At 40.2% G+C, this 16,016-nt stretch overlaps 1 protein-coding gene across 4 annotated transcripts in view; it reads left to right on the forward strand.

Moving 5' to 3' along the window:
- magi2a (membrane associated guanylate kinase, WW and PDZ domain containing 2a) overlaps positions 1-16,016 on the forward strand; it is a 283,670-nt gene that overhangs the window by 182,460 nt on the left and 85,194 nt on the right. For all 4 annotated transcript variants that reach the window (XM_066687156.1, XM_066687157.1, XM_066687159.1 and 1 more), the window contains exons 4-6: positions 8,201-8,416; positions 13,316-13,529; positions 14,119-14,198. In XM_066687156.1, coding sequence (XP_066543253.1) covers positions 8,201-8,416; positions 13,316-13,529; positions 14,119-14,198 — 510 coding nt within the window. The remainder of the gene's footprint in view (positions 1-8,200; positions 8,417-13,315; positions 13,530-14,118; positions 14,199-16,016) is intronic.

Raw genomic sequence — 16,016 nt, forward strand, 5'->3', positions numbered from 1 at the left:
AGGTGGCTGTTTCCCTCGGGGAGAACCGTATACATGGTATAAAGAGACTACTTTTTTGCATTTAATGTGCTGTTTCAGGCAGAGATTGCTTTAGTGTAAAGTAATGTAGGGGAAAAAAACAATTTGTTAATGAAGCAAACTCACAGGAGAAACTGTGTTGTAAAACCACTGCTGGGCACATAAATAAATACATAAATACTTCTTATGACTACTATCAACATTATGTTTAAAATGAATCCAGCATAAAGTATAGTCATTATATTTGGTTTAATGCTGTAATCACGTAGACAATTAGACTAGTAGATATGATACTGCCACTAGGTCAAAGCCCTACAGAGTCAATGTATATTTTATTCTAATTATTTAATATTTTAACAGATTAATTTAATATATAAGGCAATGTAGGTCATTCAAGATCATTTTGCAATCCTTAACGTTAACTAAGATGTGGGAAATTGTAAATAATGACATAACGCGATTATATTACCATTTTAGCTGATTTTTCTTCCTATATTATTATTAAGTTATTATGTATTTGAGCTGGAAATAAAACCAAACAAAAAAACCACACTGCTTCCAATAATTAAAAGCAGGTACCATATGGAATGGTCTTCAGTAAACGCCAAAAACGCTTAATTTATACAATTCCATCTTTGCAAACTTATGTTTCACTGAACTGCACACTATTAGGCTATAGAAGTGCACAGTAAAATATGAAGGATTGTGTTTTGATTTGTGAAGCGTGGACGTTCCATTCATTGGATTTTCTTTTTTAATCTATAAAATCTAGAGGGGTCTAATAACCAAGATATTAGTCGTAACACAGGTGTTTACTCTATGTTAAGTGTCTTATGCTGGTCTACATAAATTATATGAAGCCATCGTTTCCAATCATTTTGTCATTTAGGGACTGTTTGACTCGGCAGAATATTAATTAAATTGTTTAAGTTTCACAGTCCCTATTTTCAGTCGTAAAGGTATTTACATTGCTTGCTTGTGTTCCTGGGCTTGTTTTTAAGTGCTTTTAGGATCAGCAACTTTAGGCACAGATTGGAGAATCTGACTTGGAGAAAAATTGATCAATACATCTATTTTTAAACATTCTATCTAATGAAACAGCAAAGGAAATGTCTTCTCCAGATTTCCTGTGTAATTTCAATGTCTTTAGTGCTGTCATTGCCGTACAGACATCGGGTCACTTGTTTGGAAGAAAATAGCCACTGCACTCATTGTATTACTACTGAGCAGAACAGTTTTATAGCTGGGCTTTGATGCACCCACCAGTCGAGAGAGAGAGAGAGACATGTTGATTCTGAAAGAGAAGAGTAATCTAAAGTTTGTTTCAAGTTACCCCAAGAAGCTTGTGTTGTAAATCAGGAGTGCCACAGGGTTTTGAGATGCTCAGAGAATCACACACACGGATACGCATGCGCGCTCAACTCATCTGTGGACAAATTAAAATTAGAAAGATAAGTGACTGGAAGTGCTCAGACGTCCATGTCCCAACATCTCTCATCGCTCATACATAAGTCACTTGTCACTACCATTTAAAACATAAGTCATGCCATTATAAAACACTGATCCGTGTGCGAATGGGGTCCTATGAGTCTGCCGGCTTTGTTGCTGGGAGTGGGAAGGTGGCACTGTTACATTTGTGCAATGCAAGTCAGGGTTTACACCTAATTATCCTGCGCACATTGTGATGGAAAAAATGAACGTATGGCTATTATTGCTAGGAAAGAAAGCTGTCTGAATTCATTACCCAGGCATAAAAGGAGACTAGACGTTTCCTCCGAACCCTTTGATGTGCATGGAAAGGATGTCCAAGCTATTCCTCAATTGATGCATTGTTGTGTATGTTTTCCCAGTGTGCGGTCGCTTCTCAGCCAAAAATATTAAACTCCCTTGTTTCCAAGACAGGTTTATGCGAGTGTCGATTAACGAAAATGGAGAAAAATAGCTATAATCTTACTGTAGTATAACATATATGTAGATGATATCTGTTTTGATGTTATCCATTGATTGTGGTGCCATATACATTTTTGATGTGGTGTAATTATTATGATATAGGTTCCCTTTGTGTTGTATCCCCTGGTGGTTTGTTTTTCAATGAACTTTCCCTTTGCTGCATGTGTAGGGATCACAGTGAACGTAAAGGAGACGTATATGAATTACTTAAGGATTTCTGTCTGTGCAGATCCACAGGACAGAAGCCGTGAGACGTTGAGGAAAAGTAGGAGCCGAGTTTCAATGCAGGCTTTGGTGACAATAATTCAAAGGGACAGCAACACTTCATTCATCTGACTTCAGTAATGGTGATGAATTAGGTTTTTCTTTTTAAGTCCTTTATGAAAATGATGCAACTGACAGTAATATTTATCTGCGTGGAAGTTAAGCTGATCAGCCCCTCTCCGCGCCGCGCTCCTCCTTTCCCTGCCAGCACGCAGACTTCACACAGGTATTTTGAACTAAATATTCTGCTTTACCTAACAGACGGATACATAACTTAAAAAAGAAAAGTTGCCGCTCTGAATTACTTTCATGTCGAATGATATGCTCTGTGAAAACGGTGTCAGACTCGGAGTATAGATAAGTGTATCAGTGCACCAGACCGTCACTTAGACTGAACGCGGGGAATGTTGTAGACTAAGCGGCGGGAATAAAATCAGATGGGTGAACCAGTTTCAAAAGAAGTCTCTCCGCACACCATTTTGAGAATCTGAGTGACTGCTCCCTAAATGGGGTGTAGCCTCTGAGATGAAAGTAATGTTTCTGCCAAGTGGAGAAGCTGAGCACAGAGGCATTTTCTGTACTGCTGTCAAACCACCCTTATAATTGTCCTTTTACATGGAGAAGGGACATTTCACTGGAGCTGGGGTGGCGTTCGATTAAACAAAATTAGCTGCAGTGCGTTCAGAGTTAATATGTCCGTTTCGGCTGGTTTTGGTGGAGTGGCCATTGATACTGCCATTGACACACGGTTGGCATAATCGTAAGTATATGTAACTTGAATCTCTGTCTGAGTTTCATCAACACTTTACATCATAATAGCATAGCATCAGCCTTCCATAGTTTGAGGTTTCAGTACCTACAGACAGGTGACAAATTCAAGGAAAACCCAACATAAAGTGTCTCAGTAAGGTGTTGGGCACCACGAGCCGCCAGAACAGCTTCAATGCTCTTGGCACAGATTGTACGAGTCTCTGACTCTACTGGAGGGATGAACACCATTCTTCCAAAAGATATTCCCTCATTTGGGGTTTTGATGATGGTGGTGGAGAGCGTGTCTAACACGTCGGTCCAAAATCTCCCATAGGTGTTCAATTGGGTTGAGATCTGGTGACTGTGAAGGCCACAGCATATGATTCACATCATTTTCACACCCATCACACCATTCAGTGACCCTCGTGCCCTGTGGATGTGCATTGTCATCCTGGAAGAGACCAATCCCATCAGGATAGAAATGTTTCACCACAGGATAAAGGTAATCACTCAGAATAACTGTGTCATGATTTGCAGTGACCCTTCCCTCTAAGACAGGGGTTTTCAAACCGGTCCTGGAGTACCCCCTGCCCTACTGGTTTTTGTTCCAACCTAGGTCTTAATTACTTAATTGAATGTTATATTGCTTTGTTATTATTATTATTATTATTATTATTATTATTATTATTATTATTATTATTATTATATTTATTTCTTTGCAGACTCCCTTATCCAGGGCGACTTACAACATAAGTGCAAAAATACAGAGAAGTACAAGGCATCAATCATTACAATTTCAACTTAGCTAAAACATAACAATTCAAAATAATAAATTTTACAACTTCCAATTACAATTTACACAAGTACAGTAAGAGACTTCCTACATCCTGGACGGTGAAAGCTAAGTGCTGTCAAGATGTAGGGTTACAGACGAGGGCTACGGGAAAGGGAGCAAGGAGGAAAACAATCAAGAACGCGAGGAGCATAATAAGCTGAAGTGTTATCTAAGCAGGGATAGAGGACTAATATTACAAGTGCTGTCGGAAGAGATGCGTCTTGAGTAAGCGCCGGAATGAGGTCAAGGACTCTGCTGTTTTGACTTCGGTGGGCAGGTCGTTCCACCACTTAGGGTTCAGGGATGAGAAGGAGCGTCCTCTGGAGGAAGGAGAGTGGAGAGGAGGTAGAGTTAGTCTTCTGGCACGGGAGGAGTGCAGTGGTCTGGAGGGGATGTATGGAGAGACGAGTGTCTGAAGGTAGCTTGGTGCAGTGTGGTCAAGACAGCGGTAGGTGAGGGTCAGAGTCTTGAACTGAATGCATGCCGCTATCGGGAGCCAGTGGAGGGAGCGGAGCAGAGGAGTAGCGTGTGTGAATCGGGGCAGAGAGACACCAGAGCTGAGTTCTGGATGAGCTGGAGCGGCGGGTAGTGGATGCAGGCGGGAGAGGACGAGTGACTGGACGAGTAGCTGAGTTGAGTAGTCGGTGAGGAAGGGACGGATCCAGCGTATGTTGCTCAGGAAATTAAGGATTCAATTAAGCAATTAAGACCTCAAGGGCATGGGGTACTCCAGGACCTGTTTGAAAACCACTGCTCTAAGAGGACAAGTGGACCCAAATCATGCCAGGAAAATGCCCCCCACAGCATAACAGAGCCTCCGGACCCCCTCATTGTAGGGGTCCAGCAGTCAGGCGTGTCCCGTTCTCTCGGTGTCCCACACATGCACTCGCCCACTTGTCCAGAACACGAGCCAGTTGAGCGTCTGTGTGACTGAAGCTCCTGCCATTCATGCCCCAATAATGACCCCTCTGTCAAAGTCACTGAGATCCTTTCCTCTTGCCATCTTGATCCAAAATCCAGGTCAACTGGGCCTGATCAGTATTGTTATACACGCCACAGAGCATGATATGATGTTAATTGCTTAATTGTATCATGCAGTACACCTGTTTGGAGGCATCTGCATTCATTATGTTCCTCCATTCATTTATTCAGGTTTCTCCTTTCATTTGTCACCTGTCTGTATGTATACATTAAAAACTGTATAGAAACTGAGCCTCCAGTGATATAACACATCATATATAATCTAACTGATTTTTCTTTTTAGACAACAGCTGAATTCTATTTAGAAAGAATGAAGAGAGAGAGCTGTAGTCCATCAAGATGATATAGCAGACCCTTACCAAAAAACAATATCTGCTCTAGGGCAGGTTGACTCCTATAATGTATTCAGCATCGGCTGATTGAACCCACGTGACACGACTCCTTCAGATTTGTAGAAGCGCAACACTTTCGGTGGCCGGACACCTTTATCGTAATTGTTTGCATTAGCAGTCATCCTGTGCCATGCCATGTGGAGCCCCCGTCGCACATTAATCTGCGGGGCTGCATCTCGAACAGAGGGAGGTAATTAAAGCGGAGGACCGGGGGCAGTGCAGGTCTGCGGCACTGATAGTTTTTCTCCAGAATGAGTCCTGACACATTATTTTCCAAATCAAATATTAAAAGAATAAAAGTCAGCCGTGTATAAATTTCGCCGTGCTAGTCGAATTAGAGAACATTAGTGTCTTTATTTATAAAGCTGACACACAAATACAAGTTTGTAGTCTCCTGTGTATGGTTGGACAGAAGAGGGATCACACACATTTCCAGCCCAATCCAATTTGGGTTCCTTCTCTTTTTCTGGTATTTGTTGTGCAATATCTTAAATTTACCGCATCTTCCTTTATTGTGAACAAAACTCTTGCACAGTGCAGCATGCAGATGGAGTTTAACTTTTCTGTTCTTCTCTGCTTTAAGCCAGCAAGAAATAGACTTCCTTTACTGTAGTTTAATAGGTAATTAGTCTAATTAGTAGTTTGTATCTGTATATGTCCACCTTACACAGTACATGCACTCAAAATATTCTCCCTGTGATTGCGTTTGACAAAAATAAATAGCGTATATAAAATATAGATAGTATTTATAAATAATGACCATTTATACAGTTAAATAAAGATTTGCATTCATTCATGGTCTACTCTACAACATACCAGGCTGTGTATTCAATCTCATGTTCACAGCTGAACCAACAAAGAACTTCAGGACATAATGCAAATAATTTGACCAGAACAATGCTTGCATTACTTGAGTATTAAATAAATATGTATCCCATGGAGTCATATTCATGTTTTTGGGTAACACTTTACAATAGGTCTCCCTAATTACAGTGTATTAACATAGTAGGTACTCAGTAACTACATCTTAGTTACAGTGTAATTATGCATTTGTGAACAGCTATATAACTATGTTAATACACTGTAATTAGGGAGATCTATTGTAAAGTGTTGCCTGTTAGGGTAATAAGAAAAGCTTGTTCTTTTGTGCTTTTGTGTCATTCGCATATGGGCACAGGAGACAAATGTTTAGTATCCTGTTGGGAACCCATAACTTTAACACTAGAACTGCTGGACATTTAGACATAAGACATAAATGTGTTTATATGTATATATGAATCTATACAACTAAAATGATGTAAATAAGTAATACAAAACTTGAAATAAAGCGGTTTATATAGCTACAGAACTAAAAAGCATGTAGGCTACATGCAGATAGCAGTGTAATAAAAAATAATAAAACAGCACAGAGCTATATCCTGAATATACAAAACTATTCAAACGTAAAAAAAAAAAAAAATGTTTCTTCTGTACACAGTGTCTCTGGTGGATTTATATAACCATGTTTTGTAAAATAATACAAGTCTAAAATGCTTTATAAGCATTGTGCACTTTTTTTCTGTACAGAATGTTTCTAGAGAAATGCTTTGGCTTTTTGCAGTAGGTTATATTTTTTCCTAGTTATTGTTGCCTGCGCATTTCTTGAAAAGAACACAATCACAATGTCTGTGAGATCAATAGCATATTGTAAGGAATTAAACCATTGATGGCTGCTATATATGATAATAAAAAAAGAACATATCGGTGCCACCCAGCTCAATGGATATTTCCTGGTCTAAAATACATTATTCATTGTAAGTACAGTTTTCATTCACGGTGCAGATTGATTTATTTATTTATTGATCTAATATGTCACTGGCAGTGTCTTGGTTGATGTTTACAAATAAATAAACACTATGCTGTATAAGCAAATATGTATGACTGCTCTGTCATCAATGTGTCAACATCTGACGGTTTGAGGTGCATTGGATTACAACTCTTTTATTTTTGTGATCCTGCCTTCCAAACAAAGTCAGGCTAATTAAAACACATATTAAGGAAAAGTCAAGATCAGACAACCATGTATCCTTCACAGCCACAGACTAATTTAAAAAATAAGAGTGTAACCCATAAAAAGACGGTCTTAGCAGTTGTAGTGCAGTGGTTCTCAACCCTGTTCCTGGAGGAGCCCCTACCCTGCTGTTTTTTGTTCCAGCCGAGCTCTTAATTACTTAATTGAACCCTTAGTTGAAGTAATAATTTCCTAAATCAGAGCCTTTTAATGATATTAAGCAGTAGGGGTTTAAAGTTCAGTATAAAATTGTATAAAGAACTTATCTTATTAAGGAACCAACTTTTTATCAGTTACATAATTTAAAGAGCCAAATGTTATGAAATTATAACTTAAATTAAGGTTCAATTAAGCAACTGAGAGCTCGGTTGGAACAAAAACCAGCAGGGTAGGGGCTCCTCCAGCATTAAGATTGGGAAGCACTGTTCTAGCACATTTGCATCACACATACTTCAGAAGAGCCGCAGTATGTTGTTAAGACTGCGCCATTCATCCCAACAGTTTAAACGGTCACCGGTTTCCAGGCCGGTCATGAGACCCAATCAAGGTTTTCTGCAATCTAATTATATTGGCAGCGCATTGAAGATGAATGTCTTTCCAGTTCCAAGGTGCTCTGTACCCTTGTTAATACTTTCAATAAAAACCCCTCCCTGTGTGTTCCTCAGTGGCTTCCAACTCATATTAAATATTTGACTCTTAGAGAATTTGCAGGCAGGAGATTTTTTAGATAAGTAATGCTCAATTTCAATTTCAAATGAACTTGGGTGCATTGCCTTCCCTGGTGGGTTTGTGCGCCGGGAAGTTACACACATGGAGAGACTCATACGAAGCAAAAAAAAAAAGAAACGGTTTTCAAAAATCAAACCCTTTGCCAGCCAGCACCGTTGCATTCAAAGAGTGTCGCCTCCCGCGTGTACAAAGCGCTGTTCTTAATGTCTGTTTTTAATGTCTCTTCCGTAGATAACTATTACGGCACTCCCAAGCCGCCAGCTGAACCAACCCCCTTGCTGCTAAATGTAACAGACCAGATCCTGCCGGGTGCCAGACCCAGTGCCGAGGGGAAGAGGAAACGAAACAAATCCGTGAGCAACATGGAGAAAGCTGGCATAGACCCCCCCGAGGAAGAAGAGGAGGAGAGGCCCGTCGTAAATGGCAACGGCGTAGCAATAACTCCAGGTCAGAGCCCGAAAACTTTTGATCTCGGAGTTCATCTTCCCACCAGAGGAGTTCAGCTAGTATCTCAGACAAGTATCCTTCACAGTCGTGGCTTTTTTCCTTGTGAATATGAGTGATGCGCATGTGAAAATAGGTCCACATTTTGTTTGAATACACAAAGGAACACAACAAGATTACTCAACCACACATTTGACTAATTGTTTTGATTATTTATTCTCCACGTGCTTCCATGCTGCAGAAAAGTTGAATAAATGCATTACACACATCTCCTCTCTCCGTAACGGGAAATATATTAATCTACCCACATTGCACTGCTTCCAAACACCTGGACACCTTGACAAACTACTCCAACAAACTTAATTAAACACACAGACAACTGGGATAATGTAATGTCACCTACAACAGATCATCACTGCTCATGAAATTGTTATTTTGTTCGGTTTAATTTTTAGTTATGCTTCGTCTGTTTGTTTGTTTTTGGACATACGAATTATTTAATTTATTTCAAATGGCTTGTATGACTAATTAGGCAACCGTTTTAAGAGCATTGAAGTTCTAACCCACAATTACTGCTCTGTGAAGCAATACTTAAGAAAACAAGTGCAGCTACTGTTTCTGGGATTAATCCTCTTTGAAAAGACTACAGTATTTGAGAGGATTTATAGTTTCTGTTGCTAACATGACGTACATTTTTCAAAGTTAAGACTGGGTCATTTATTTTTTTTCTATTCTGTCCGCTAATGAAAAGAGCAAACCTAGGTCTTATTAAATTAAAGATGGGGTACCATATTCCAGATCAATCCAGGTAATTGAGTTTTTGAACCTCCATTTGCAAGAGTTGGAGACATGCTTGTTCATTGAAAGCAAGGACACGTACAGCTGGTCTTGTATCAAAATGGAAGAGCTGTTCTATTCATCGTGAAATAGTCGATATGCTATAGTTTAATTCGTTCGCTTTTCATTTTACACCTTCACAATCCACACAAAGAAAACCGAAAAGCACATTTCATTTCACACGAGTTAATAAAACCTTATCTGTATTGTACATGCTAAGAAATATATTCTTGTAATAATATTATCAAATTATTTAATTTAGTTGAGAAAGAGAAGCGTTTTTCTCATTTTTTTTCTCTTCCCAAAGTCTGGTCATGTGTATTTAGTTAGAGGTTGTTCCTGCTGTCAGACATCAGCTCCTATAAAGGCTTAATTTCATTGTTTGAATGTAGATTGTGCTGTATACAATCCCAGAATAAAAATAGTTGAATATTTCCTCTAAATTTCATTAAATTTGAGTTTAAACTCGCTTCATGCAACATCTTTCTACAAGGCAGAAGAAACGCTGTACATTCTTTGCTGATGATTATTGATTTCTTGGCTCCGTAATTTACAGTCCATGTTGCCGTTACACTATTATAGTTTAATCTAATCAAATATAATTCTCTGTGTAAGGGGTCAGTATAGGATCATTCCCAGGATTACAGAGGGTCACAAAGAATTGATCCTCTACCTTGTGGCCTGCTGGGTTCTATCAATTTAGTTAAGATCATCTCCCACATGTGTTATATCAATGCCATGACTCATTCCTGTAGCCTATTCAATATACAGAAAGAAAATATTCCTTAACTTAATCAGGTCTACATTCAGTTTTCTGAACTAGAAACTGACATTTAGTTACCTGAAGAAGTTTTTTTTTATTTCTCTGTGTGTGTGTGTGTGTGTATGAATGCATGTATTTGTCTCAATTGTATATGTATAAGTATATGTTATTTTATAGTTCTGGTATCGTTTCTTCTGATTGGCCGGGTTTTGTTGGTCTAGTCTCTTATTTTGAATTCATAATTTCTATGGTTTTTCATTGGCCACCTGTCTGTTTCCATCAGACTGCCATTCAATCTGTGGTGGTGTCAGATATCAGATAAGCCTAAAGTGTGAGTTTATGTGGCTACAAATACACCAGAGAAATGTGTTATAATGTACATCGGCCATGTCGTCGTCTTTGCTGCCAGAGGGGACAAAGTAAAACGTCCTCAGCGGCTACAGTATTTATTAGGCAGAGGCCACTCAATTGATAAGCTCGGAAAAAGGTAATCTAATTCTCCTGTGGGTTATCGAAAATCGAGGAGCTTTTCCAGATCAGCAGGGACACACACGGACCCGGGGACACACATGGAAATTGGGCTTCAAGACATTCAAGACAGAAAACAGGAGACACTTCTTCACACAGAGAGGCATCACAATCTGAACAAACTCCCCAGCGATGTGGCTGAAGAGACAATTTGGGAACATTTAAAAACAGACTGGATAGGATCCTGGATCACTTAGTTATTAATGGACACCAAACGAGCACGATGGGGCGAATGGCCTCCTCTCGATTGGACACTTTCTTATGTTCTTAATAAAAACCTACTTGATCTGATGCTTTTACTTTTAGGCACACATTATCGATAAAACTGTATCCATGATTAAAGCAAATAAAACTGGTTGAACTTGTCAGGAATTAGAACTGGCAAGAATGGCTGAACTGCAGTTCTCTACATTTACTATGTCTTAATAGTGTCTCTCTCTATCTATCTATATTCTATCTATCTTCATCAATGTATACTGTATATGCTATAATAATAAGTCAACATAAAATCCCTTATAGAGTTTATACTATAGGTCCAACGGGAATTGTTAGCAATTTATCCCCCTTCCATCCCCATCCATGGATTACTTTACAACATCCAGCCTCTGTCACATCCAGCCTCTGCCCTGACTCTCCAGGAGTCCCACATAGGACCCGTGTGTGCTGTGTGTTGTTGTAGGGTCTGACCCTGGCTCGGCCTGTGTGCTGTGTGTCGTGTGCTTGAGAAGTGCCTCTCCGAGCTGAGGTCTTACTGCATACACTTAATTTGTCATTGTTACGACACCGTAAAACAGAGACGAGTGTCTTTAATTTTCTTCATTACCTCACCGAAGTCCATTAGCCTTTGGTCTGCTATATCCGACACAACAAAAGACAATGACTGCACAGATTACACACACAGCTGCTAGGCTTTGTGGATTGTTCAGCACAATTTGCATTCAAATACCATCGAATAATTTAAATATATGTATTTGGATTGGGAGTTTATAACAATTATTTAAATCCTTAGTATTTTTGTCATCTTTTTTATGATTGGAAATCAGTTTTATTCTCTTCCATTAAATCTGCATGTATATATGAATCCTAAGATGCTCAGATATGCTCAGAGAATAGTCTTGTTTTATCTCCAGGCTTTAAAATGATTTTAGCTCAACAGCAGCTGATGACACCGCGAGCTTCCAAAACAAACTTCAAAATAAATAAATAAGGAAAATGTTTAGCACTCTGATCCCCGGCTATTAATTCAGCCAGAGGCGATATATTAGCAGTGCAGACGAAGGAGAAGCTGGATGATAAACGTCAGATGTTTGAAGAAAAAAGTGGGGAAAGAGAAAAAGACGACAAGTGCTGGTCGGTTTGGTTTCAAAACCCATGTTTAGCTTACGTGCTGTACGGTCAGGAACCAATTCAGATGTCTTCACCTGAAATACTTCATTCGGATGCACATCTGGAGGCCGTTTATACGGTGGGAATGAATCTGGAGTCGGAGTTGTTTTGTATAAGAAGCTTTCTTTTTCTTTTTTCCCGTCTCAAGCTGTCTTTCAGTGAGAACAGCCCACATGCACGAAGAATCGACTTTGAAGGTCAGGCAGTGGTTAGATTATATGGCCTCAATTAAACAGCTCTGTAATTATCACCATATGACCATTTTGCTTAAATATATGCATGTTAATAATGTTTAAGATGTAAGGACAGGTTGCTCTGCAGCTCTCCAACAAAATTAAGCCTCTGTGTGAAGATAAATCTAGTTTTGTTTCCTAGCAACACAGCGTGTCCTGTGATTGTAACACCGGAGCCTCGGGGCTTCAGCTAAACCTGGCTGTGAATGCGCCCCTCATCTAAATCAATGTGATTTTCTACCTTTCATGAGGACGATTATGTAGACAATCATTTGAGAGCCCCTTAAAATTGACGAGACAACAGATACTTTTGAAGCGTGGAAAGGCTCTTCAAGCCGGAGAAGAACAAACGGCGCGCTCCGGTGAATTATTTACTCCGGCAACATTATGAATAAAGAGAAACAGATTTGAATGCAGTTCAGGTTTTACCTTTTGCTCTCTCTGTATATTAATTCCCTCACAAAAAAGGGTATTTTTCTTTGGGGTACTGTGTAATCTCAGTGGTAAGATATTGCAGGTTAACAAACAACACTTATTTAAGTTTCACAATTAATATCTGCATGGCAATGTTGCATTTATTGCTTGGTTTTACCATGCTTGTACTTTGTATCGTGTTTTGCCATACCTCTCCATAGTTTACGCTGGTTTCTCTTTGCTTTTTACAGTAAAGGTTTATAGGGAAACATGCTTGTTTATAGATTTTTCATGTATATCAGTAGAAGATCCTTTGCCAGAAAAGATATAGAGATGTTTAAAGCAACATCAAAAAAATAATCTTGTATAACAAAGTAACTTCTCCAACGCAATCAATTTCTGCATGTGTAAAAATACGCGCGTGTTAAGATTAGCAAAGCAGGTCCTCAGGAGGAGTTTTCTGTTCTTCTTGGAAGGCGTACTTGGCAAGAAACGCAATCAATAGGTAAAGCTGTAATCTCGGCCGATCTCCGTAGAGTCCCATAGATTTACTTTCTTGCTGCGTCTCCCTTTCTTCTAAAGCTGTCTTGTACAACTTGGTTGCTCAAGTGGTTTTTGTTTCCCCTCCCTCTCTCTCTCCCTCCCTCCCTTCTCTCTCTCCTTTTACCTTTGGCACCCTTGAGGGCAATGCAAAGAGCAGTCAGAAGGTCACGTCTGTCTTCCCCTGTGTTCTGTCTGTAGAGTCCAGCGAACACGAGGACAAAAGCACCGACGCTTCGGGCGAGATGCCCCCTCAGCCATACACGGCGCCCACCTACAGTCCAGCCGAGGGGGCGCCGGAGGAAGAGGAGCCGCCGAAGCCACCCATCAAGCCCGACGAGAACGATGAGTTGGGGCCGCTGCCGGACAACTGGGAGATGGCCTACACGGAGAAGGGAGAAGTCTATTTCATTGAGTACGTTCGCTTTTGATGTGTGTGTGGTTTTTTTATTAAAACCTGACGTAAGCAAGCCTGCAGGGGTTTATATAAATACATCCTGATACCAAGTTCTTATTTTCCACGCTGGTTCACACCTCCCGATGACTGGAAACCTAATATAAGAGCGATGGGTGCAAAATGAGATGTCTCATTAGATACAGGGAGGTTTTATTCATGCCTCGCTCTTCCTTTGGCTGTTGGGCCTGAGGTTTATAGCTCCCGCCCCTGTCCGGCGATCTTGAAGGAGTGACATTGTTTCCCGGGATGAGCTCAACAGATTCATTGAAGTTTTCTTGGCAGCCACTCTCTCGCTGATCCCTCTCCAATCGGCGCATTCAGTCCAGAGCGCTGAATTTGCCAAATGTACAGCTGTTTGCACAATTACTCTCACACCACTTTCAAGGCTAATTAGAAACAGTAAGCAAATTAAACATATCGATTGCAATTTTGTTAGACTTTTTTTTTTCTCTCTCTTCTTTAGGGGTGGGGGCGAGAGGTTTTTTTTTTTTTTTTAAGGTTGAACTGACTCAATGTGTCTGCTCAAAATATCCTCTTCTCTCCTCAGTCACAACACCAAGACGACATCATGGCTTGATCCCCGGCTTGCAAAGAAGGCGAAGCCCCCCGAAGAATGCAAAGAGGATGGTAAGCACATCTGCATTGCTGCTTTACAGGTTTAAACGCTTTTGTTTGGTTTTATATGTATGTATTCTGCATTTTACCAAATTAAAGTAATTTAAATGTGTGTGCACAGTAGCAGGGGTACTGAGGCAATGAGGATGTGAGGTAGCTGAAGTGCAGTAATAGTCAGCTTGACATTAAATATGCAAAGCCACGCTTATTGTCCAAAGCTCCTGCACTTTCATATCTTTGAATGCCAGGTTTTAATGGCATTTGTGGTTGTTTTGCAAGATATGAACGTGGAGACAAGCAGTTATTTCTGGCCCCATCCAGACTGATGTGGGCTGCACAGCTCCTAATCACCAGGCTATGTCTTGGTGAGAAGTGGCATTTCAATAGCAGAGCAGCCTTTATTTTTCAGACACCCAATCAATAAATACTGTTAGCTCCTTACTGGCCGTCAGACGGGGACATTAAGTGTTTCTAGTGTTCAGCACACAGTTCGTGCACAGCAGGGGACGCTTGGAGAAGGGGAACCCGGGGACAAGGGGGTGATGCAGTGACAGACTCAGGAAGTTTCAGTGGTCGGGCTGTTTAAGGCACTTACTTGCTGTCAGACCTCGTTATCAGCGGGTAATTGTTTTAAAGATTGTACGAATTAACAATAAAAACAGGTGTTCTGTTATGACAGCAATTGGAATAATGCTTTCCTATCTGTTATGCTTTGGTTCTCTTGGGGTTCCTATGTGACTGGATTGGTTTTATTCGATTTAAAAATAGTCTGGGTGATAAAAGTAGAGCTCAAATTAGATCATAAATTACGCAGAGACGGCGGATGAGGAATGAGTTTTGGGTTTAGCCGAGTGTCATTTCTGCTGCAGTCGCCCAAAGACAATAATGTCTCCGGGATACATAATTAATTGCACTATAAGTACATCTTAGGCTATTACTGTAGACCTTGATTGCTGACAAATGCAAGTCCTTCAACCTTCAAAATATGTTCTTTTGTGAATATAATTCTTACTTTTTACATTTCACCATAGTTTTCAATCCCAGGGTGTACTCAGCTGCAGTGACTTGACTATTTTCTCGTAGTTAAGCTGAATTTTGGTGAATTTAATTTCAGTAGGTGCAGCCCCGCCAGTCAGAGTACTTGGAAAACCCATTTTTTTCCAGAAGTGTCAGTAACTTCTCACTGATGTGACAGGAGGCTCACAGTGATAGAGGGAGCAATGGGGGCTGGCGAATGTATTATTCCTCCCTCTTCTGTGCCTTTCCACTGGGCTTCTTTCAGATGTCTCCATCAGTATCACTTGTATTGCACAATCAGTAAAACCCTTCAAGCTGCCGTGAGGAAGAGACCCAAAGCTGTCGATTCGTTCTAAAAGGTCTCTCGTCTTACTTAGCTGGATGGCATTTGCTGAAGGCACCGTGCTCATCCTCAACGCACTGATGTAGAGCTTTTTTATTTATAATTTTGAGTTGATTTTTCAGTTATGTTGCTGTACTGTGCATCTCAAACGTCACTCGAAACCCAGACCTCTGTAACAGATTTTCCAATAAATTCCCGTTCTATTGGTATAATGCACTCATAAAATCACATTCGTGGTTTATAGATATGTAGCAATAGCATGTTTCATTACCAATCCCAAAATGTCTTTGCAACCTTTCACAGAGGACGAGCAACTAGGCTGACGTGTTTTTTCTGACTCGCCCAACTTTTTCTTACGAAGAGACTCCCGCCGTAGACTTCCTCTGCTCTTGTTTCGGTTCCTTTAACCCCTGTGTGTATCAGTGTGTCAGAACCTCTCAGTCCACAGCTCTCACATCAAATCACAATTT

Source organism: Amia ocellicauda, chromosome 15, assembly GCF_036373705.1.
Source record: "Amia ocellicauda isolate fAmiCal2 chromosome 15, fAmiCal2.hap1, whole genome shotgun sequence".
Classification (NCBI taxonomy): Eukaryota; Metazoa; Chordata; class Actinopteri; order Amiiformes; family Amiidae; genus Amia; species Amia ocellicauda.